General features: G+C 39.5%; 1 protein-coding gene across 1 annotated transcript in view; it reads left to right on the top strand.

Moving 5' to 3' along the window:
• HSH2D (hematopoietic SH2 domain containing) overlaps nucleotides 1–25,723 on the top strand; it is a 67,390-nt gene extending 41,667 nt beyond the window's left edge. The window contains 6 exon segments of the mRNA XM_063457306.1: nucleotides 9,932–10,068; nucleotides 19,126–19,215; nucleotides 20,413–20,578; nucleotides 22,088–22,183; nucleotides 22,185–22,403; nucleotides 25,175–25,723. Coding sequence (XP_063313376.1) covers nucleotides 9,965–10,068; nucleotides 19,126–19,215; nucleotides 20,413–20,578; nucleotides 22,088–22,183; nucleotides 22,185–22,403; nucleotides 25,175–25,468 — 969 coding nt within the window. The 5' untranslated portion in view covers nucleotides 9,932–9,964 and the 3' untranslated portion in view covers nucleotides 25,469–25,723.
• The last annotated feature ends 258 nt before the right edge of the window (nucleotides 25,724–25,981 follow it).

The following is a 25,981-nucleotide window of genomic DNA, read 5'->3' as shown; positions in this document are numbered from 1 at the left end:
GGCTGAAAGGCACGAATATGCCTTTCTGCAGGTAAAATAAAGCTTTTTAAAGTCTGGTCCATAGTCCAAAGGAAGCAGGCGAGCAACCAGGCTTCTCCAGCTCATAGTGGCGAGGTTGGTTTCGCCACAGGGCCTCTTCTTCCAGCGCTTTAATTGCCGCTTGATTTATCCTAGTCCTTTCCTCATTATTAAACAATGTCATTAATAATTGCTGGCAATCAGCCCAAGTGGGATTGTGTGTCTGGACTATTGAGGTAAACAAATCCGTCATGGCTTGAGGCTTTTCGGTGTAAGAGGAGTTATGGGTCTTCCAATTAAAGAGATCGGTGGTTGTGAAAGGGACATAGACGTAGACTGGATCAGCATATTGTATCTGGCCATCATCGTTAATGTGTGTCGGGCCAGGAGTCAATCGAAGAGGCATTTGATAATGTCGGGGTTGAAGGGTACCGGTCAGTTGTCGGGTTAGTATGGGGCTTCGTTGAGATGCGTCAGTTAGGGGTTCCGGTCGAGGGGTAGTAAGACAAGGGGATGGGGAAGCTTTACTAAGGGGAAGGTTGGTGAGTAGAATATTCCGGGCCGGGCTAGGAAGAGCCTGACCGGAAACTAGATATGGCGCCAAATCTGGGTATGTGGAGCTAAAGGAGGTAGGTACCGGAAGGGGAGGGTTTGAAACAAGGGGGCTGGGCTCTGAGCTAGAGGAGGGAGTAGGTGGGGACAACGGGGCAAGGGGAGGAGCGTTTCCAACAGCACCTCCTCTTCCGGTGGAGGAGGAGTAAGGGGGCGGCATGGGGATCTCAGACTCAGGGGGCGTGTCCAAAATGGGCGTGATTACGGCCTTAGTGGACAAGCGAGTCCTGGCCACCATGAGGCGACATTGCTCCTCGTGGCATACTCGGATCCATTTTGGCGAGTCATTTACGGCCTACCTCCAACAATCAATATATGGAAACTGGCCGTAAAGTTCAGGCCTACCTGATACAGCCACGTGTACACGCTGTACCAGATTAGGATCCAAACTGCCACGTGGTGGCCATGCGGCAACCAAAGTAGGCAATTCCCTACTACACAAAGTAGTCAAGCGTGCTGGAGACATCTTTACCCCAAAATCACATGCAGTATCCCTTTTTAAAGTTTTTTTATCATACATCCTAAGGGATCCAAAATCGTCGAATCCGACGCGCCCATACTTAACAATGGAGCGTCGTCTCCAACAGAAACTAAACACACACTCTTCCAACGGTCACACCTGTTCCCTCGGCAACAGCACCACGTGGTACAGTTACTAAGCGAAACGCACACAACAAAACACTCAGGGAATTCCCGTACACACACAGCTGTTACACCAGTCACTAAGTAACTAATACTGTGCCCTTTGGCGAAACTATACGGTCACCCACGCTATAATTCCCTATATCTGAATTACCCGTCTATAACATACCCCAGTAACATCGTCTTTACAAACAGTAGTTATAGTACGGTTATAGTATTGGTTAGAATACAATTTAAAGTCACAGTTCAATTAGTAGTGATTATGGTGTTAAACATACAACATAGACGACAATTATTAGTACTTATTTACAGTGTCAGTAATTATACATGGTTATGGTACTGTGCGTTATAATACAATTACACACTATTCACACTCTCGCTAGATGGCAGAGCTCACGCTATCTAGCAAGATATACACGCTACTACAACAATCTTTAGCACATTTACAATTCCCAACTAATCTATTGGCCAGTACCTTGATGGACTACCTAAAACTATCTACATACGTTTTGGTTAGCCACACTGCCCAAGCACCACATATAGCGAACTAGAGGGCGGAATTTACAACAGTACCCTCTTAGTCTATCTACTCTATCCATAGTCTAGTGGGTTCAAAATTTACACGCCTTCCCACTTAGCCAAGATAGGTTGAGATCTAGCGAACCGAATTTACACAGGCGCCGCTTAGTCTCCCGGTCCCTCCGACCTAGCGAACAAAATATACACCCTAGAACGCTAGTCTAGACAAGACACCGGTGTCCGGCTAGGGCTATTTACACCAGAACCCCGCCTGACTCCAAACCAAAATTAAACGGGCTGACTACAGGGCGTTTAATTGAGCGGTGCGCCTTCGCTCCTTCCCTCCACTGGAGGGGGCAGATTCCAAATAACCCCTTATGGGCCTACCGCACAATCGGTATCCAATACCCCTAGTGGGTCCGCCGTCTAAAACAGCGGTCGTCTTACCTCCTCGTTTCTGAACCTGAGTTCACACTCATCGACGGGGACACCCCAGCACTTACTACGTAGAGGCCGATGATCTCCTGGACAACAGACCAGTGGCGCCGAGACGAAGGGAGGTCCACGCAGAAGTTCAGGGGTGCAGCCGTAGAGAACGTGGGCAAAGATAGACCGTCTTACGCCTCTGCTTCTCAGCTACCGTTGAACGATGAGCTTCCCGGCCAATGCACCAAATGATACCGGAGAAACTGATGGAAGCCAAGCACAGAGAGATGGACACAGGTTTCTTCAGGAAGGAAGAGATTCTTTATTCAATTCACCGAACGGGACTCAGAGGGACTAATGTCACCAAAATACAACAAGATCTGAGCCCCGGACAATAGTGTAGGCTCCTTATATAGGCATGTAACTCCTCCCATAATAAGCTCCACCCACACATACTCTTACCCAATCAAGCGAACAAGTACTAACTTCCTGTTTGACCGCATGGCTTGCCCAGCACAATGGAGGAGAGGAATACTACATCCGGTATTCTCGCACATGCTCCGTACACTACTGATCGTATCTTTGCCACGTGCAACCAACCGACCGATACACCAGTATATGCACGTACACATGCCACGTGGTAATCTCGGCCTACTAAATTTATTTTTACCGAGATTCTACCACATATAAACAAATTCTTAAGTGGTCCATAAAAGATCATAACATAAGTGTGTATGGACTCTTGCATCAAAGATATTGGGATTTTGCTCACTGCTGCAAAGTAGCACTGTTGCTAGGAATGGTGGTAACTGAAGGCACACTTGCTGGTTGTTAGGCTTTACACTAGTTTTGCAGGCTCTTCGCTACCAGGAAATTCCTTATTGGGCATATGTTGGTTTTTTTTTTTTCGTGATAAATTGGTGTCATTTGCACACAAAAAAATTTATGGTATGGAGGGGAATTTTGATGTTTTATGGATATTACACAGAACAGTCTGCAGTAACGTTAAACTATTTTACCACTCCAGTGATTAGTGATCTCTGTGTGAGGATAAACTGCTTTAAATGAACTGAGTGGTGTCAAAAGAAGACATTGACCACATCATATTCTTAGCTGCTTTGCTATATGCAAAAGAGTGCAGAGAGTTTGTATTATCTGAAAGGTACACTTTTCCTGTCTCAAATCTTTGTGCTGGACAGAAAAATAGTTCTAACTACACTCCCAGCACTCCCAGAGTCCACTGCTAATGTGACTTTAAAATCCTATGCATGCACCCAGGCCTAATCTCTAAAGTGAAACACTAAATATTGGCTGATTATGCAAAGGATTTGGTGAAGATTGTTTTTAAGGCTACCTTTACCTCGTATTTATACCTCTGCTAAACAGGAAATCATGGTTGAACAATTTCCTGTTCCTAGTCACCCAGATGTACTAAAAATGGGAATATACTTCAAATATATTTCTCATATTATGAATTCAAAAGGTTTCCAATAATTGTGCCTCACATATTTAACACATATGTAATATATATTGTTATATATTTATTGTTATTTTTTTTATAAACCTGTGCTGTGTTTGATATCCATGAGAGCAAAGTCTTTTTATATAATTGTTTTTTTTTCTTTCTTAAAAGATTAAAAAAAATAAAGACAAATGTTCACAGCTTTCTTTGCTCATATTTGCCAAGTGTGCCAATATTAGTGGAGGGCACTGTATGTGTTATGAAATGTTTGTAATTAATCGTATTTCTCCAAAATTCTGATTCTGGGGGATTTCTTCTCAATTGATTCCAAATGGTAATGTTCTATCTAGCAGAATTTAGATTTTTTTTTTTTTTTATATAATAAGGAATGATCCAAGCTTGTCATCAGCTTTTTATCCTTCTACGATCATTGATAAGGTCTGGTGCTATAGTCAGACATGATTGTCTATTGTTTTCATTTTTCATAGGATTTGGGAAAGGTTTCCCTTTTTAAGTGCTTCTGTTTCAGTTCAGCTAGTGCTTGTCATGGTTAGCCAGAAAGGCAATGATGTGACATTTATACCGCCCATCTCAAAGATGAAGATTACAGGATCATGCGAGTTTTATACTTTGGCTTTTGAAAACACAGGAAAAGTAGAATTCATAGCTAATATCCAAAAAGGGAAACAGACTAGAGATGTTGGTCAGGCTATGTATTTATTGTGCTTTCACACACCAAGCTAATGGTCGTTTGTAAACCGCTTGGCTGAGTTGGCTCAATCTAATAGGACATTAAAGCCTCCACCAAATAATTACAATTATTTCTAAAGTGCCAACATATTCTGAAGTTTCTGTATATTCTTCCGTTTGTTTTGTTTTAGAAATAATTCTAAGAAAACATGCCAGAACAGTAAGCGAAGAGTGTCCTGCCCAAACAAGCTTACATTCTAAAATGTAATCACCAGCACAATCAGCACACTATAAAATGAAAACCGAATATATGAAATGTTTATTTCCCAAAGCACAGTGATTAAAGGTAGTGCTGCGTATTTCTTATAAAATCTGTAGACTCATTCCTTGATGTATGACTATAGAATCACGCGAGGAAATGACGAAGAAAGATGTACAAGAGGCGGATGTTTAAAGGTAGTGACTAATGACTTCTTGGGATCAATAGTTTATGTACCTCAATGCAAGGTTTCCATAGCAAAACTCAAAATGTTATCCTGCAGATTTCACAATGGCATACTTCAATGAAGTAGACTGAAAATTTAGAAACTCAAACAAAGAAAAGTCTACTCTTCACATATCCGTCAAAGAATAATGTATTGTTCACGTAGGAATTCCAATGTATAAAGCAGTTCTCATTTGAATGATGCACTACGTACACACGGTTCCTTTTGAAATAAATGTGGTTTGAAGCAGGTCAACTCCGCACCAGAAACTTTATAACTATAGGACGGAATGAGCCTATTATTATTATTATTATTATTATTATTTTATAGGGAGTTATGTATAAGGAACAGTTCTAAGACAATGCTTTTAAAGTGGGTCATACACTGAAGAAACCAACGGAATGTTTTTGCTTATTGCTCTTCCCTAGAACTATTGATATATAAAGGCCAACTGTCACCTCAAAACTGTTTTTATTATATTAATCCTTTCATCAAGTTTTTGAAAGGAAATTGTTTTTTTTTTAAGTGAAGTATATGTAAAAAAATAAATTGAAAAAGACATCCTTACCTTTTTAGTATGACAAGATGCTTCAGCCATATACGTGCACCTTGCATCAGTCACTTTTTGAAAAAAGACTCTTCACTGCTTCACTCCCTGCACAGAAGCAGAAAAGACTATAGCGTCTTAACTGTTGGTTTTATGGCTGAAGGATCCTGTCATATATCATATAAAGTAATATTGGGTTTTTACAAAACTATTTCCTTTCAAAACTTGATGAAATGATTTTTATATTAGAATCTAGTTTTGAGGTGATAGTTGTCCTATAATCTGTTTAGAAAGCTGACATATGAGTGACCGTAACAAACCTATTCAACCATTAAGTACTAAATAAATGTTTTATATTTATGAAATGTTATACATTTGTGGTCAGGGATGATAAGGGAGAGATTGGAGTGATTGTGTGAATGGCATTGTCCAATGAACATAATTTGAAAGTGCCTTTAACCCCTTAAGGACCAAACTTCTGGAATAAAAGGGAATCATGACATGTCACACATGTCATGTGTCCTTAAAGGGTTAAGGCTGGAAAAAAACATTCCACAGCTCCTAGCTCAGACGTCCGATTTGTGATTGGTTTTGGCACAGCTATTATCCACAATGAGTGAGTTGACCTGAAACAATAGGGCAAAAGAAGCATATGTTGGAGAATAACTTTATAATACAATCACTTGCAAGGGCAAAGCCTTAATTGTTGATCTCCGCTGAAATTCTGGTTTCTGAGTGTATTTTGTATAAGCTGCAGACTTCCATTGACCGAACATTGATATTACTTGTAGATTGTTCCAGGATGCTGTGTAAGCAGACCATATCCAAAAAGGAACGATCTGTGTAAAATAAAACCTAATCTCAGAAACTGTACTTAGATTAGCTACTGAGGGTGAAGTGTAGATTTTTAAACATCTCAAACGGCCTTTTACTTATTTTTCTGCCACCCCCCCCCCCCCCCCTTCTTTGAGATGATGTGGCAATTATTATTTGTGTGTTTATCATCCACAAGAATGTGGCTCTCTTTATTAATTATTTTTTTTTAATTTGTGTTTTTTTTTTTTAGATATAGATATATACAGACTTTCAGAGCCACGACAGCAGATGAAAGCTTTCTAGAATAAACATTAACGTGGCATGTGATATAACGGCACATTTTTTTCATTGGCAGTACATGTTAGAGAAGCATGGCTAGGTGTAGGTTAAAACCAGAAGTCGCAACCAACAGAGTACTGGTTTAAGAAAGGAGTGCTAATGGTAGGTAACTTAGAGGAGCCCCCAAGGGATACCGTTATCTCACACTAACTAAGCCATCAGGCATCTAAACCCAAAACTTGGAAAATGTCGGGCAAAAGTGACCCCGAGGATAGGAAAAGAGACACGGTATCCCCAATTCTCTACGACAAATATCGTATGACACAGATAACAGGCAAGCTAAAAGGGGCATACCAGTCAGTGAGAATAACACCTATGAGGCTGTACCAGGTTAGTTAAGTTGACCAGAATATAAGAAGTGCTGTTAATCTCTTAGAAAAAAACAAATGATGACTAGTGGTAACTTGATTGAGCTAATAACACGGAAAGGAGAATCGCCCCTAGTAGAGTGCATCAGCCAGGGGCACTAAGATATAAATAGGGGTAATTTGATGCTTTAAATTTGTACGTTTTTACTGTATACATGCATAAAGAGATTTACACTGTGTTTACTTGTACATGTAACCTCTGTCAATCAAAATAAAGAATTAAAAAAAAAAAAAAAAAAAAACCCAGAAGTCGCTCACTACTGACTCATAATTACATGCTAACATGTATGTCTATCATAAACTAGCTAAAAGTTGAAGCATGCTATTATTACTTTTGTTTGAATACCACACATGCTAGATCAACATGACTTTTTAATACTAACCATACTTACTCATCTTCTGGCATGAATAGCACCATCCTGTTTACTTATAAAAAAAATTGTGCAGTTTAATCCTATGTAATGATAGTGTTTGCTTTGATATGCCTGTTACTGCTATCATGGTACTGCAGGCTTGTTTGTAATCCAGTTTGCACATCAAAAATAAAGAATAAAAATAAACAGCAAGAAAAGTCGCAGAATAAGAATACTAACTGCCATGCGTAGGAGACATTGCAAGTGAGTTGTAATGTGCTGACATATGTTGTTAATTATACCATTTGGAGCTTGAATTATGAGAGCAAGTATACATCACGCTAAAAAAGTAACATATTAATAAAAATTGGAAATGGAGTAAACATAATAATGCCTGAGGGGAAAACTGCATCCATAAATGGCTAGGCAGCACACGCAATATGTAGTAGGGCTGCACAGTTGGACAAGTCCAAAGTCATCCTATGCCCAGACTTGGGAGGCATTCTATGGGAGAAAGTTAGTGGCGCAGTGGGAACGAGGTAAGAACCCTCCAGCCCCAGGTTTGTGTGAAGGACAGCTTCAGCGAGCCATGAGCTCTGAAGCTCTGGGAGTCCCATTCCTTCCCATTTTGGGAGTAGCGGAGGGTCTTGCTGGACTGTCGCTGCCGGCGGCGGAATGCCCTCCTTCTGCGTGGGTGATGCTTAGGGGCTAGGCCCCTTTTGGCCTTCAGCCTGGGGGGACTTGCAGTTGGCAATATTGGTGCTTGAATAGAGGCTCTGTCCAGAGGAGGCCATCTTACCCCACTGTCCTCTTGAGTTTGGTGGGGTGCTGTTGCTGTGCAGCTCTTCAGGTTTGACAAAAGTGAGCTAAAATCTCTTCCAGCCGTTTCATTAACTGCAGGCGGTGCATTAGGAGGATCTCTGTCATGCTGCTGTGAACCACATTCGCGGGAAGTAGGCGCGTCCGCCATCTTGGAAAACTCCTCAGAGCTTATATGCGTACTTCCTACGACTGCAGGAGATTATGTTGTGGTGTCTTGGTAAGTGACTTCAGTGGGAACCGGGATAACCCCCTCCAGTTAAGAGGGGGGGCTGCGGGGCCGTAGTAAAAGCTCCTTTCAGAGCAATGGTCGGGAGATCGCCCGCCTCCCCTGGACCCCAGGCCTCGCAACAAGGTCAGCGTGGTCTCTTGGCAATGCGGCGCAGATCAGGTATCGCCGTGTTTCCACACAGTGGCGACTTGGTTCTCAATAGATACAGAACTCCGTTCAATGCAAGTTAGAGATATAAAGCTGAATTTATGCTTGTAGGCACCGAAACTGTTAGCAAGTATGTCCTGTCAGGTACCCCCACCCCTTGTGGCTCTCTTTTTCTGGTTTTTTTTTTTTTGTATTTATAATTCTTTCAAGAAATATATATTTATTTATTATATATATATATATTTTTTTTTATGGAGTTCCAGGGAAGACTGGTGAGAGACAGCTGAGTGTGGTATATACAGCATATACCTGTCCTTACATCCAGCATGAATTTGAGTGTGTGTTTGAGTGACTAGACATAATGGTTGCCATTTTCCTAATATTCTCAAGCTTCATACGTGTGTGTGTGTATATAATATATAAAATCTTTTTTTCTAACCTGATGCATTGTATTCCTCATTCTTGGGTCCTCTACCAGAGGCCTGAGAGTCTGAAGGTTGCATTGTGCACTGTTTCCAGAGCTGCACTCTTCGGGACAAGGATCTCCGATGTCTGAAGCCACTCTCCAACTTGGGAGTTATGGCCCCGATTGCTCCTTCTACAACTGGAACTTCTATTACTACTACTTATATTCCTTCTTCTTGATGTTATGGTCACTGTCTATTTCCACAATCATCACCACTGCAGTCTTCTGTTTATTGCCTACCATATATGTATATATATTTTTCTTTTTATATACGTGTTAGTTGCTTTAGTAAGATTGCTGCTATTTGAGTTTTAAAGTGTGCGTGTGTTGGAAATTTACAGTGAAACAAATAGCTTTAGTAACATTTTCAGTTCATGGACCATCATACTAAGCACATTTCATAGAAGGCACACATTCAAGATTATCCCCTTAAGGATGCTGTCTTTTTCTACTTCTGAAGCTGTGATATTAAGGGGCTATAGTATGTTTTTATCTGAATGCATAAATATAAATGTATGTATGGTACTGTCTGTAATTTCTCTGTTTGTCATGAACTAGTGGAACTCTCTATCTTGGCTTACCTAAATTGAATTGTGGAGTATGCATATATACTATTAATATCTAAAAAGAAAAAAAGTCAACCATAGAAAATGAGACTAATGATAAGTGACAATTTGCCCATACCATTTTTATAACCGCTCCTCTAAGAATGCTCTTTTTCTTTCTTTTCTGTTTCACTAAATATACGTAGGACATGTACCTAATGAACATGTTTTTTTGTTTTTTTAAATTTATATTTTCTTTATTGCAGAGATTCCAGATTAGTTTTGTGTTGATGGATAAATAATTGCAACCTCAATTCTTATGAAACATAGTCTGTCTATTCATATTTAATCCTTAGCCACTTGTTAGTCTGGAACCAAATTATTTGAACACCTGTTTAATTTAGAGAACATTCAATTGTATTTATTTATTTTCATTTATTTACAGCTAGTGATGAGTTGTTGAGTATTACAGAAAAAGATGGAAGAGACCAAACCATCTGTAAAATGGTTCATGGAAACCCAATCTGACTGGTTTTTCCAAAATGGGATCCCTGAATGGTTTCACGGAATCATCACAAGAAAGTAAGAGACTTTTACAAATGCGATGACAGAATTTTATTGGCCACAGACAAATACACCAAGTTCTATTTACTTTACAGTGAGTTGCTGATACTTTGCTGATTTTCGTATTAAAAAAAACAAAAACAAACACAAAAGTTTTAAAGACAATCTAACATAAACAGAAAATTGTATGCATTTTTTTGTGATTTTATATTTTAACCAAAAATTACAGATTTTACAGTCAAATCACCACAACATGCTGTTTAGTTATTAGAAATCAATGAGCTTGACGTCATAACTAATATTTAAACAAAGAGATGATGTGCCTGTCTGATCTGTACAATAGAAATATTTGACTTTCACCAAAATAAATGTGTTGTATGCCTGCTAATAGATACATTTTAATATTCCGAGCTGCTGTCACAGATTACAGAAGGCAATAAACAAACGGTGCCAACCATACATTATCCAGCTGCCGATGTGCCGCACGTTGTTCAGTCTGGTTACAAATGCATATTTTAGCAAACCCTGGCTTCATTTCAGTATTTTCTATTTTCCTCCAAAGTACTCAGAAAATTAGACCATGCCTCTGTTTGTAGCGTGACATGACAGAAAGTAAACATATGGGTACAATTTGTTTTAGTTTTATTTTTTAAATGTGTTGATATATAATTGACATTAAAGTGTTTGTGACAACTAATTAGAGTTAATAATGAAAAAAATATTTTGGATGTTTTTCAAGGTTTGACCCTCCATCTTTTTGCTACACACAATGAGATTAGTTCAGTAGTTATCTGCCTTTTGTTATCAGGGACACAACATAATATGCATTGTATTAGCTATTTTCTTAGAAATATTTGCATAAATTCTAAAGAAGCACTTTCATTAAATTGTCGCATTCGCACCAGGAAAATCAGAGATGCTACAATAAACCAGTTCTTATGAGATATTGCCTGGGGCCTCACTTAAACTATTTCAGCAAATGAAGCCAAGAACAAGTTATGGCAGTGTCCTAAAAAAACAACTTATTTTAGACTAAACACAGAAAGATTGCTATAAGTGCCATCTACTAAAAGCATGAACTACCTGTTCCAATTAATGGAACAGTAACCCAGTTTTTGGTCCCCACCCAGTGATTAAGAACCACTTAATCAGGCATCCTAGTTTAGTCAATTTAGCAAGTCAATATTCAGTTTCACTTGCTGTTATGAGAGTATGTTAAAAGAAACACATGTAATCCTAGAATTATTGAAAGTCTTATGGGTCAGCATAAAATCCATGAGAGATGCACAGAAACTCTGCATCCTAAAACTGGTCGGTCCATAGACATCATCTCGCAAGTCCTTTTTTTAATATTTACTAAAGATACTGGGTTTGTAAAAGGGGATATTACTTAAAGGTACACTATGGACACCAAAACAACTTTAGCTTAATGGTGCAGTTTTGATGTATAGACCATGCCCCAGCTGTCTCACTGCCATTCATTTGCCATTTAGGAGTTAAATTACTTTGTGTATGCAGCACTTGTCACATTCCCCCCTGCATGTGACTCACACAGCCTCCCTAAACACTTCCTATAAAGAGTCCTCTACTGTTTATACTTATTTTATGCTAATTCTGTTTAATTTATCATTTACTATCTTCTACTCTGCTAATAGCTTGTTAGACCATACATGAGCCGTGTGTGTGTGTGTGTGTGTGTGTGTGTGATATTAAACTTCAATTTACAGAGTAAGAGATACAAACTTTTAAAATAAGATAAATCTGATTTGAAATGTGAGTCACACCCTGGGGAGGTGTGGCTAGGGTTGCATAAACAGAAACAAATGTGATTTAACTCCTAAATGGCAGAGAATTGAGTAGTAAATCTTCAGAGGCATGATCTATACATCAAAACTGCTTCATTAAACTAAAGTTGTTTTGGTGACAATAGTGTCCCTTTAACGGTGGAATTATAATTGCATGCATGAAGTTACTATCCAACAAAGCAACTAATAAAGAATAAGAACTTCATAAGCTAATATAATTTACAAAAGACAAACTGCTCTAAGCAGAAATGATATTAAATGTGCATTTAGATTATATACCAACAAACAGATAAGGAACTGCACTCATTCATATGAGCAAAAAAATATAAATAAAAGGGCGCAACCAGGCCTTGGGCTAGCACAAACCCCCAGTAATTGAATCCAATTGAGAAGAAAAGGGTCCAAGCACTCGGAAGCTCAATAAGGCACATCTATTTGGAACAAAGTGAATCCATCAACGTTTAACCGCTACAGTGGGTCTTTGTCAAGATTATGACATGCAGCCGGGGTTGCCAGTTGTATTTTACTTGCCATTAAAAGTTTTATATTTCTATATTATTGTTTATTGTAAAACTTTCCCTATAAAAACACACATTTAAAGGAATACTATAGTGTTAGGAATACAAAGTCATGCACGCAAATACAAGCACATTGACTCAGTCACACATTTACACACAGGTGCCCTCACACACATTCACACACACGCAATCACTAATACACACAGACGGGGCCAGTGCAAGAGTTTGTGCCATCCTAGGCAAAGTTATATAGTTTGCTGCCCCTTGCTGAGCCCTTTACTGGTCATTGTATACAGGCATACCCCGCTTTGCATACACTCACTTTTCATACACTCGCGAGTACAGACATACCCGCCCGCGAGTGTACTTAAAGGTGCCTTGAGAGTACAGACATTCCCGCGCCTCTTCTGTCCGCGAGTGAACCGTAAATGGAAGGTTCTATTTTCACCCAGAGCAGCTCAGTTCAGAGTCTTTGGGGCAAGAACTTTTCACGCCATCTGCCATGGCACAGGTTAATCATCTCAAGTTTATAATGCCTACTCCTAGCTGAACATATATTATTTTTTCTCCCCTACATTGTCCATATTCTGTAATCGGCTGCCATCAAGTGAAAGGAGTTACCCTGCCATTTTCTATAACGATGACTTAGCAGCTTAGCTGCATTAGCCACAATTCTGAGGATTTAAAGTTAAACCATAAATGCTTAAAGTGATGAAGAGGTGTTTCTAAACAAAGTCTGCAACTAAGCTGCTAATAAATACAAATTGGCACTGTATTGACAGAAAATGACCCAGTGGGCAGGTTAATTTTCACAGTCACATTTTAACAGTCCTGTTCACTGATGAGTGCCGTGCAACCCTGGATGGTCCAGATGGATTGTTGGTGGACGGCCACCCTGTTCCAACAAGGCTGCGACGTCAGCAAGGCGGTAGTGGAGTCATGTTTTGGGCAGGAATTATGGGGAGTGAGCTGGTCGGCCCCTTTAGGGTCCCCGAAGGTGTAAAGATGACCTCTGCAAAGTATGTGGAGTTTCTGACTGACCTCTTTTTTACCTCTGCATCAATGGCTGCTATGGGGATAAAAGGAGAGAAAGTCATGGTATGGCCTCCATCCTCCCCTGACCTCAATCCTATTGAGAACCTTTTGAGCATCCTCAAGCAAAAGATCTATGCAGGTGGGAGGCAGTTTACATCCAAACAGCAGCTCTGTAAGGCTATTCTGACACCTTGCAAACAAATTCAAGCAGAAACTGTCCAAAAACTCACAAGTTCAATGGATGCAAGACTTGTGAAGCTGCTATCAAATAAGGGGTCCTATGTTAAAATGTAACATGACCTGTTAACATGTTATAAGTTTTGATTTGAAATAGCTTTTGATTTCAGTAAATGTGCTGCAAACACAACAAATGACAATTTTCAGTTCTTTACATCCTACAAAGTGTTTGGAACTTACTGTGTGTAATACTTTGGAACAGTGCATTGTAAGTTTTTTATGTTTAAAAAAAAAAAAACTTATCATTAAGAGGTTCTCTCTCCCTCTCTCTGTGTGTGTCTCTCTCTCTCTCTCTCTCTCTCTCTCTCTCTCTCTCTCTCTCTCTCTCTCTCTCTCTCTCTCTCTCTCTCTCTCTCTCTCTCTCTCTCTCTCTCTCTCTCTCTCCTTCCCATTGTCTCTGCGTTGTGGTGAAGTAGTCTGGATGACTGTAGTTGTCCTTTAAGGAATACAATACCATTACATTTTAAACTATATTAATCCCCATGGGGTGATTTTTGGTCTTTAAATTGTAATAAGAGAGATGTATAGACAAACATGCACAGAACCCCCCCCCCCTCCCAAAAAACCCACCCCCAAAACATTAATCACCATTTTATAATGCTATTGTAGCCAGAACATACACACATGATTTAACAAACCAGGCTTCAAAAGGCTGTCATTACACACACACTTAGGAATGGTGAATTGATAAACAGCTATTTATATCATAATCCACATTGTTGTGTTCCACATCACACCTTGGTTTGGTCACATGTTATAAATGACACATTACGTAAGCACATTATGTTTTCTTTAAACATATGTAAGACCAGTCTCTCCTTTAAACTCGGTCACCCTGGCTGTCACCATAATGCACGCTTTTCTTTTTAAATCTCACACCTTGATAACGGAAAATAAAGTGTAAAGTGTTATTGATTACTAAATCAATAAATAAGATTAACATTAATAATATGTGTCAAGCTGTTCATACAAACGTTGAAACACTGAACTGAGATTCATGGCTAAAATGTAACTGTTCTATTTTTAGTGAAATTTTTGTATTTTATGAAGATAATTTATGCATGTTGCAAGGGGGGTAAGGGGGATTCAGCCCCGAAATGTGGGACTTCATAGTCCTGAATCTTTTTGGCCCCACAGACAGCCAGGAGCCCACAAGTGCCAGGAGCTTCTGAGGCTTTAGGAGCAGACCGAGCAGTATAAAACAAGCCCCTGTAGTGCCAGTGAGACTTAGGACACATTTGGGCAACAGAGTTTAGAAACACAGGAAATGTGATATCATGTCCCCTTGCCTCTATCACTATGTTGCTTTCAGTCCCATGCAGAAACATGTCTGCTACCCAAGCCACAAATGAGGTTTGCAAGGAAATCTATACACACATACGCGTGGCAGTATAGTCGTTGTTTCTTTTGTTTTTATGTTTACAGTGTGTGTGTGTGTGTGTGTGTGTGTGTATCCGTGCATGTGCCTGTATGTCTCTTTGTGTTTCTATCTGTGAATGTGTTTCTGTATCAGTACACGTCTGTTTATTTGTGTGCCTTTCTGTGTCAGAACATGACCTTCTATGTACACCTGTGTAAACCTGAGTGTGCTTGTGCGTATCTGTGTTCCTGTGTACCCTAACCTCCCTTTAATTTCCGTTTAATTTGCTTCAGGGGCATAACGTGGGGTTGGCCAGACCGGCACCCACCAGGGGCGCAGGACGAGGGGGGGTGCAAAAATCACTTGTCAGACTCCATAAGGTAACTGCACTCCCCTCCGTCCTATGTAGGAGCGCCAGGTGTCACATGTAAGAGCGCGCTGCCAGCGAGAAGCCATCCCCCTTTCCCTGCTCTAACAGGTAAAATGGCAGGGAGGGTGGCCATAAGTGTGAGCAGAGCCGGTGTTACCTAGGCCGCTGGCTCTGTGAGGGAAGCCGAGGTGGACACATGGATAGGGGGTGAGTGTCATGGAGGGCAGGGGTGCATAGGAAGTGACACATGGGAGGGAGGCATGGGGAGAGAGAGAGACATGGATGGTACGGGGATATGGATGAGAGGAAGATATGGGAAGGAGAGAGACATGGAGTGGGACATGGAGGAGATATGGATGGGAGCAAGATATGAATAAAATGGGGGGGGACATGGATGGAAGGGAGGAGAGACATGGAAGAGGAACAGAGAGATGCGATTTGGGGAGCGATATGGATGACCAAGCTTGTCAAACTCACGGCCTGCATGCGGCCCACAATAAACATCTTTGTGGGTACATGCTTGGTGTTAAAGCAGAGTAGGTACCCGCTTTCTCCACATTGCAGGTAAGTTACCTGGCCGTAGAGGAAGCAGGACGCTGGCTGCAGCGAGGGAGCTCAGTCTTCCTGCTCCCTCGCGCACCTCACTTCGCGTGAGGAAGCAGTAAGGAGATCTCCAGATAGAAGATACCCACTTTACCCCAGGGAATGATGTGACTGTGTGTCTGTCAGTGTTTGTATGTCTGTCTCTGAGTGTGTGTTTTTTCTGTGTGTGTGTGTGTGTGTGTGTCGGTCAGTGTTGCAATAGCCACAGCTGGACAGTGGAGAGTACCAGTTTGTGTTTTTGTTTTTTTATTGGTTTATTTTTATTTTTGTTATACTGTACTTTGCAAAATAAACATGTTTCTATGAAAATGTAAGTGTTTTTTTTTTTTTTTCGGCCGACATAAACTTAAACCTTGTTTCTACGGCCTGTGCTAGACTTTGAGTTTGACATGTTTGCTCTAGACAGTGGCATTACTACTGAAAAAGTAAGTAAAGGTTTTAGATAGATGATATGTATGTACCCAGATTACATGTGTGAGAATGAAACCAGTAATTTTTGTTTGTTTTGCTCTGGGATTCACCAACTTTCATACAGGTTACAGACCGCACAGATAACCAGTTACATTATTCTATCTACTCATCAGGTTATAACTAAGATAAACACAGTAGCACCGTACACAGCCAGCCCAAAACCATCACAAACATGAGCAGTCCCCATCACACATTGACAGCACAAAAGGATCACACACTTTCTCATCAAACAGAGCCAGCCCAGTGCTAACACACGGTTTCCTTAACATATCATCCCACACAAACTATTCCTATCACACACAGACAACCCATTACATCACATTCAGTCCCCATTGCACTCATACAGCCAAATATATCACACACAAACTGTACCCATTTCACTCAGACAGCCCAATATGCAGTCCCCATTGCACCCAGACACCCCAATACATCACATGCAGTTTCCACTATACTCAGACAGCCTGAGTTCAACTGTCACAACCAAGGTATTTGTTAGTTATAAAAAATGATACCAGTGAAGACTCCAGCTTGTAACATGGTGCAGAGTCGGAGTGCCCTGGGGCAGCTGTGTGATGCGGCCTTTAAGAATTCAGCCGTGGCGGGATGCAGACGCATCACCAAGAGTGAGAGAGAGCACTCTCGCAGCTAATGTAATGGGGTCTTTGTTGCCACTGGAAATCTCATCCGGCATCTTTTCTCTCCTGCTTGGTGCGTGTAAGAGGCTGTTTGAAGTCCTGTAAGTGAAATCTAAATACCAGGAGTACAATCTCAGTGTTTGGGTCCTGGGGTGGGTACTAGGACAAGTCCTGTGAGTCAATCTCCGTGCTTGGGTAAGTCCTGGTTGCTGTAGCAAGTCCTGGGAGTGCTATCTGTGTACTCGGGTCAGTCAATATATGCCCCCAGTATATACACAAGGTTATGTCTCACACACTGCTCTGATATATACCCCTGCACAGGGCAATTCCAATAGCCTTGTGTACATACTGGGGCCTATCTATTGCCCTGTGAATGGGGTATCTATCAGGGCAATGTGTGAGGTATAATCTTTAAATACTGGTGATATATATTGCCCTGGGAAGGGGTATATCAGTCATATCTATAAATAATAATACACTCTTCAAATGTACTTTTAAAATGCATGGTTACCCTTTTGTGAACAAGAATATAGTGTTATAAGATGGCGCTGGTATAATGACGCAATGCTATGGGCCTGCGTTTATTTCCAGGGCTGGATTTTATCCCCAGTCCGGAACTGATATGGTGTGATGTCCCTGTGTTATGCATGTAAAAAGGCGTGATTTACCTATGGTGTACTTGCAATAAGGTGTAATGGCCTGTGTTATGCTTGCCATAAGATGTGATGTGCCTGTGTTATGCTTGCAATATGGTGGCAAGCATTCCACTGGCTCATCACCATCATCACAGATGAATGTAGATTTATGATTTGAGGCTGATAACAGATTCATTAGAGCAAACCCTGTCATTGGCTTTATTGGGAAAGCATTGTATAAGATTTGCGATTTCATGTGCACTAGCTGATGGAGTTCTCCTTGAAGTTGTTTCATATAGAGAGGAGGGGATTTGGGTGACACAAGACTCTGTTCCTAAGAAACCTCAGGAACTTTCAATTTCTCTTTATTCACTTTTTTTATGGTACAGGGAGGATGAGGAAACAAAATATAACGCTAGATCTATTTCTTTAGCTTCCCTTTACATGGTGGAAAACTTTGATCTAAAAAAAATAAAGTTTTTGTTTTTTCATAATGGGGCGCTGGAGACCCTAGTTACGCCTCTGTTTGCTTGTGGAATTTGAAGTCCTTTTCTAGACAATAAAATGAAGTCATTAAATATGCACGTTTCTACATGCAAATACAAAACTTACCTTTTGTAGGTTTTCTGGTAGAAGTATAAAAATAGTATTTGGTGGTCAGTACAAAGAGACTTCTCATATGTCTGTATCATGAAGGAAACAACTACCTTTTATTACAGATTCAAATTTTTATTTCAATATTCTATATTCCCTTTTCTAGCTCTGAGTACAGAACTAGAATGTAAGGTGAGCAGTGGCTATATTTATCTAGCTGATTATCTTTATATTTTCCCTTACACTTTTTTTATTTACATTAATTTTGCTTTAACCTACAATTCAGTAGTTTAACAGCTTTATTTACATTCTACCATATCACTACAACATGTAGAGGTTGGAAAATCTGAGTAAAAATATTTGTTTCTTAGCTTTTATAATGTTGGAGTGTTGAAGCCAAATAGGCCACCTTTGCCCATTCTTTTCCACCTGTAAGCCAGCAGTAAGAGGGTCTCCTCACTACAGTTCCACTCCTTCGACCAGAGACCTTTCAGAACTGATAACCTCCTGGCCAATCCGATGCTATGCCTGCAATGCTTCTCTCAGACAAGCATTGAATTTAATATTTCTTAATGAGAAGCATATTGTAGTCTTCTACTTCATGTTGCAGCACAAAATGGTTAGGAAGATCTCAAAATCTGCACTTTTAACACTTTTAGTTCACATAATGGTATTTATTATTGGTTTCAGAAGAATGATTATCTAAGTTGATCTTGTCAGCAATCAAACCTATGCACAGCTCAAGAAAACACATTCACTGAGCTCTCTTGCCTGCTATTATTTTGATGTATTTATTTACTTATTTTAAACAGGGAAGCGGAAACCCTACTGTCAAATAATATTCCAGGAAGTTTTCTCGTCAGAGTTGGTGAAAGTCGTATTGGATACAGCCTATCATATAGGTATGATTCTATAAATGTCGGTGTCTTTAGAAATCTCTGCAATCTTATTCCTTGAATAAACTGATTGATTATAAACTCTTTGCTACCAAGAAATTTGGAATGAAATATCAGTGCACACAAGCTTCTTGTAGTCAATATTTTGGCAGAGTGCATATAGAGTATATTTAATGGGAATAAATGGACTGGAAACCATCTCAAATATTATTTAAAGAACAATCCTATTAAAGAAAATAAATTTAAAGAAAGTTTATAAATGTCACGAGAACAGCTCTGAAACGTGACAAAAAGGGTCACTAGTCCTTATAAGTAATAAAAAAACAATATCCCTGTAATACTATATTGAAAATGAGGAGCTAATTAACCTCACATAAATATAGATAAAACAAAAGAGACGGCTGTATTACTACAATTATAAATAATAGGAAGTCACAAAATAAGAAACAAGTCCACAATATATATAACATGTGTGTCACTCCCCCTTTCACAAGCAGGGGGAGTGACACGTATGCTTTATATATTGTGGACAGACAAAACTGGATATTAAAATCACAGTGTACAAAAACATAAGGTGTCATCAATAATGTCATCCCATCCCAAATTTCACCTTGTGGTAATACAAAAAAAAACAAATGTATTCCAACACCAGTTTCTAAGTTAAAAGAATCTATGATGTTTACATTGATCGGTATAGGTTCATTGAGACACTCTAGATTTAGTAGTGATATATTGAGTATTCTTTTAACTTGAACATTTGTTACATTCATGTATCTTTGTAAATTAAGTTGTTCCTGAGTGCCAAGCTTAATATCCCACTGACCATGACTGAAATGGGATTTGTAGGATATACTGGACACTTCCAGAGGAGTATTAGGCATTGGTTTTGAGGTCTGGGCTAATTTCGGATATGAACAGGGCAGCATCTATTTATTTACATTTTTTAAATAGTTTAACTTTTACATATATTAAGATGGTGATGGACTCTAGAATAGAGAGCACCAATATTGACCAAGCATGCAATGTAATGTCATCATATACTCGCCATATAGATTTCTAGTCTTCAAAGAATACGTCCAAGCTTGCACACCTTCTACTCGAATAGTTACTTTCTAGCACTTACATGCTTTAGAATGAATTACGTTGAAGGCTTTATATCTGACACAATCATTTATATCTTTTATCTTTATTTTTTTAATTTAGAACAGAGGATCACTACAGGCATTTCATGATCGATGTAATAGAAGGACACAAATGCCGTATTTCAGGAGACTCAACAATTCACAAGTCGCTGGAAGATTTAGTAACGTGTCACATGCATTATCCTATTTTACCATACAATGAAATTTTATCCCACCCATGTGGACAGGTACTGTATTTCTCATTATTATCATTATTATTATTATTATTTTTGTCATCATTTATATAGCGCCAACAGATTCTCATATTTGTACGTAACTTACTATTACAGTTAGAATAATCAAATGTGCAATTACGAAACTGCAACTGGAGCCGTATCCACTAAACTGTCTCATGGTATAACAGGAACAAAGTTTGATAACAATAATTTAGCATGAACCTATAACTATACAGTAGATGTGTAAATATGAATTTAGGGTTTCTGGCAATGCACTCTTTACACATGGTACTTGATTTAACTATGCATACTCCATGCACAGTTCTGCTTTATACCCCTTACCCCAATTTGCTCACAAGTAATTTATTTAGTCATCTAAACCTTATTGTAGTTAATAAAACATGTATTCTTTGAAAAATCTGTAAGAGAGTTAAAAGAACACTTTAACGTTAAAATACAAATGTGTATTCGTAAGGGTATAGTGCTCTGTTGGCTGTTTAGGTTCTGGGACCTCACCTGCATGAAGAAAAAAACATTTTGTTTACTCAACTTTTCTCCCTTGCAGTGCTGGTCTCTACAGGAAAACGCCACTTCCTTGACTGAGATCATAGATGCTCTCCAATCTAGAGTTTTCCCATAGGCGACAAAAGTCTGGGCTTTTAGTTCATCAGAAGCTCCCCTAGTGACTGTCTGTATTTAAATCCTGCAATGAAAACTACAGCTGCAGGGTTAAAACGCGCGGACATGGCACCCAGACACTTCATTGAGATGAAGTGGTTTGGGTGCTTATTGTGCCCTTTTAAGTATCGCATACTGCTGAATATTGTGCAATTGTGTGAGAAAGTTTTGGGATCCTTTCTAATTTTCTAATTTTATGCACAGTTGCGTATTGTTGACATTTAATATTCGGTTTGATTTAAGATCTCACAATAACATTTAGATAATACTGATTAAATGGAAACCTCGGTGAACAAATATTAAAAGTATGTATGTAATTTGTTAAAGAAAGTTTTATATAATGCACAACATATATGTGTGAAAGTGTATCAGCTATGATTTAAATACTGGCTGCTGGACAATTCTAGTTGCACAGACTGCTCCAAACGTTATACGTAGTTAATCAGTGTCTCGGAATTCTAAGACACTCCTCAATGCTGAACTGCTTTAAGTCCAGTGATTTGTAACTATTTCTAAGCGTGTTTTGGCTCATTTCTGACTGATTCCACAACATTTCAACAAGGCAGGCTTACATTTCTGGGCCCTTATCCCTTGTCCCGAATGGACCCCTCAGTCAGGTATTTTATAAAGCTAAGCACTGTCCTCCAATTTTGTCTTGGAAATTTTAATGAGCAAACCTCCTGCCTGGACCATACGTGATCTTAGGCAGCCTCTTTTGACCCAGGGGTTAGACAGGGGCTTGGAACAATCCTTCTCTGACTGAACTGGATGATAATGCAAAACTGCATGGCAATCACAGTTTTAAAATTTTAATTGAACATTTATGTTTTTCTACAATTACAGAAAACAAACTCAACAACTGATTACCATGAACTGTTTGAGCACAGGAAATGTGAAATTGCAACCTTACAAAATCGCACTAATGGTATGCAAGTGAAACCTCTGTTACCAGTAAAAAAAATCTGGACTTCATGGGATAGCGACTAGAAATTCACTAGGGACTAATACTGAAAACATGTGTCCACCTTTGCCACCCAGGAGAAATAAATCTGTGGACTGCATTCCACAAGCACCTAACATACAAGCTCTTCCACCTCAGGCTGTAATGAGACTCTACCCGTGTTTACCCCAGGAAATTCCTTTTGTTCCAAATGGCTTTGTAAGTGTATTTGTTATGTAACATGCTTGTAAATTGTTTAAAGAAGTTTTGTGGCACTAATAATTGAGTATAATGTCTAAACATTGTAGTTATTCACTAAACCAGAAATTGAGAATTGCCATTATGATTAAATTATGGTGAAATAGAATAATAGCTAATTCTGGTCAGTTCTTGGTTAAGTGAATAAACCCACATGTTTTGTATGCACATTTATAGTTTGAAAAGAATAGTTTGTTAAAGTTGCACCTCAAATCAAATGTCCAAAATATATACAGTCAGCATAGACGTGCGCCATGGGCGTCCGCAGGAATTTTTCCAGGGGGAGGGCATAATTGTAATAACATCCATGCTTGGTCCCTTTTTGACAGTGTCAAGAAAGGGAAAGGGCATAGTCATTATCACAAAAAGCCAGGGTGAATACCATTTTTACAACTATGGTGTCAGGAATACAAACATATTCCTGACACCATAGTTGTAAAAATGCTATTCTAGTGTTCCTTTAAGCAAATTAAAGGAACATTCTGGTCACCATAACAACTTCATCTAAATGAAAATGCTATGATGCCAGGAGGACAATGGTCGCTCTCTTTCTTTTAAGGGGTTAAACTTCTCTCAAATGGTTTAACCCCAAAGGCTTCCTCCAGCTCCAGATTTTCAGGTCGCTCAGTGGTAGTATTTTCAGCTTCTGAAACGGAGTGTCAGGAAGTGCAGATTGACGTTAGGCATGGGTGCTGCAGATTGGCTAGAGTGGTCAGTTGACGCTCTAAGCCAATCTCTAGTTCCCGGTTCATACAAATGTTTTACTTTTTTTATGAATGGGGAGCTACTGATTGGCTTAGAGTGCCAGCTGACCGCTCTAGCCAATCAGTGGCACTCTGTGCTTCCTGACACTGTGGCACTCTCTGCTTCCTGACACTCAGTAAATAAAAGTTAATACATTAACACAGATTTATTTATTTTTACCTGGGGAGATGAGAAGGTCCAAAGTTTCCCTGCCAGGCTCAGGCACCAAAGCCTTCTGATGTGGTGTCCAGAATAAAGAGAGGGAAAGTGAGTTACTAAAGAGAGGGAAAGTGAGAGCTACTAAAGAGAGGGAAAGTGAGAGCTACTAAAGAGAGGGAAAGTGAGAGCTACTAAAGAGAGGGAAAGTGAGAGTTACTAAAGAGAGGGAAAGTGAGAGCTACTAAAGAGAGGGAAAGTGAGAGCTACTAAAGAGAGGGAAAGTGAGAGCTACTAAAGAGAGGGAAAGTGAAAGCTACTAAAGAGAGGGAAAGTGAGAGCTGCTAAAGAGAGGGAAAGTGAGAGCTACTAAAGAGAGGGAAAGTGAGAGCTACTAAAGAGAGGGAAAGTGAGAGCTACTAAAGAGAGGGAAAGTGAGAGCTACTAAAGAGAGGGAAAGTGAGAGCTACTAAAGAGAGGGAAAGTGAGAGCTACTAAAGAGAGGGAAAGTGAGAGCTACTAAAGAGAGGGAAAGTGAGAGCTACTAAAGAGAAAAAGATAAGTCAGAGCTAAGAAAGATAGAGAGAAGTGGGTCTGATATTCAGAGATAAAAGTAGGTAGGTGAATTATTGCAATTGGAAGCAAAAGAGAACTCATACAGTGATGTCCATTAAAGGCATACTCTAAGCACAGCAGTTTGTAGTTGCTGTGGATCTTAGATTAGCTCCCTCTGAATTCACACACACTGTTTTACCTTAAAAACACACCACTGCATTAAAGGGAAACTATAGTGCCAGGAAAACAAACTCGTTTTACTGGCACTATAGCTTCCCCCTCATTCAAGGCTCCCCCTTGTGGTGCAGAAAGGGTTAATAACTCCTTCTGTCACTTACCCAGATCCCTCTGTGCTGTCTCGGCTCCGCCCAGCTTCGCCCACATTCCTGTGTGTGTATATGTATGTATGTATTTATATACATACATACATACATACACGCGGCAGCATGTGTGTTTGTGCTTTAGGGTGCACACCCTAATGCAATAGGCTGCGCACGCCTATGACAGTCAGCGCCGACATATGAAAGCTACAATAGAGACAATATAAGAGAGGCAAATAGTGTGGTATTTTTCAATCAATTATTTTTTGTAATCTCTCTTATGTCTTTTATATATCAGTACAAACTATACATATTTTGGATGTTTGATTTGAGGCTCCATTCCCAAAATCTTTTTAAGCTATACATTTCGCTAGCTCAGGAAGAGAGACTGTTTTGTTGTCATTATATCCACAGAGTTTTCTCTCTGACCATTTATATGTTTTACCTCTTGAGGTATGTATGTACATGTCTGTATTTTATGGTTTGTCAGCAGATCATATTAGTTTTCTCCAATTTGAGAATCTTCTATACAGCCACATAAACTATAAAGAGTGTTACAAGACACATCATTCATTTGTTTTCTTAAGGTCTCACTTGCACTATACCTCCTAACATTATTATATTTTGCAAGAAAGTCTCCAGTTATTGCAGTTCTACTACCCGTTGATCCATTTCTATGGAAACAAAAGAGATGTACCCAATATGCACATCATTAGATGTGCTGCACAAATCAAACTCGGGGCACTTAGCCAATATGTGAGAGCTTCAACATCACTCTGTGCATGGGGTTTCCAGAGTTTAGCTAGTTAGTAAGGCTGACACTCCACTTTTTGAGGAGGACCTTTTCATGTTGGACATCATTAACATGCCCCCTCTTGGCCCATTCTGCAGGTTTTACTGACATTTGTCTATTATGTGCTAACTTCTTTTGGTATATTTTTATATATTTTCTTGCAGGTCCCGATTTTAACAAATGAACAAGCTAGCACATCAAACAATGGTCAATCAAGGTTCCCTCCGAGCCCCAGTGCAGTAACAGGTTTTACAACAACATCAGCAATCAGTACACCTCAACACAACGGGAGTGAAGCCATTGCCACCCAGAGCACAAACCAGTCAATAGCAACACGCATTAAACAATTAAATTTTGGACATATAATGCCTATGGGACAACTAAAACCTCAAAAAAACGCAGAGAAAATCATTCCTGAGGAGTATAAACCACCTCCCCCATTCGCTCCAGGATTTTAGTAAACTATCGATGCTGCTAAATTATGGAAAGATTGTAGAACCCATGAGATATGTTTATATTTATACTACAGGGCTGTTAAATGCTTCAATCTGATTGGTTGACGAACGTTCTAAGCTGTGCATTATTTTCAGGGAGACGCACGGCTAAAGTAATTCCAGACAGGTCTTGACAGTTGACAGTTGCGTAAGAAATTAGTCCTACATACAAGAGCATTTTAATGACAAAAACTTGATAAACGTCTTGAAATACATCATCTGAACAATGTTTCGAGGTGTAGTAACTGTAGTATAAGCGGAATAATTGACTTCAGGACGTTAAATTATTAGAAAAAATAATGCACACCTGAGGTGGTAATGTGGTCACTCCGCTTCGGGTCGTGACTGCATTACCTCCTCGGGTGTGCATTATTTTTCTAATAATTAAACGGCCTGTCGTCAATTATTCCTTAAGTATTGCATGCTGACATACATAATTATTCACTGTGATATCAAGGATAATAATAAGTGAAGATC

This window comes from Pelobates fuscus, chromosome 5 (assembly GCF_036172605.1).
Source record: "Pelobates fuscus isolate aPelFus1 chromosome 5, aPelFus1.pri, whole genome shotgun sequence".
NCBI classification, from domain to species: domain Eukaryota; kingdom Metazoa; phylum Chordata; class Amphibia; order Anura; family Pelobatidae; genus Pelobates; species Pelobates fuscus.
Note: the sequence above shows the minus strand (reverse complement) of the source record. Positions and strands in the feature narration are given on the sequence as shown.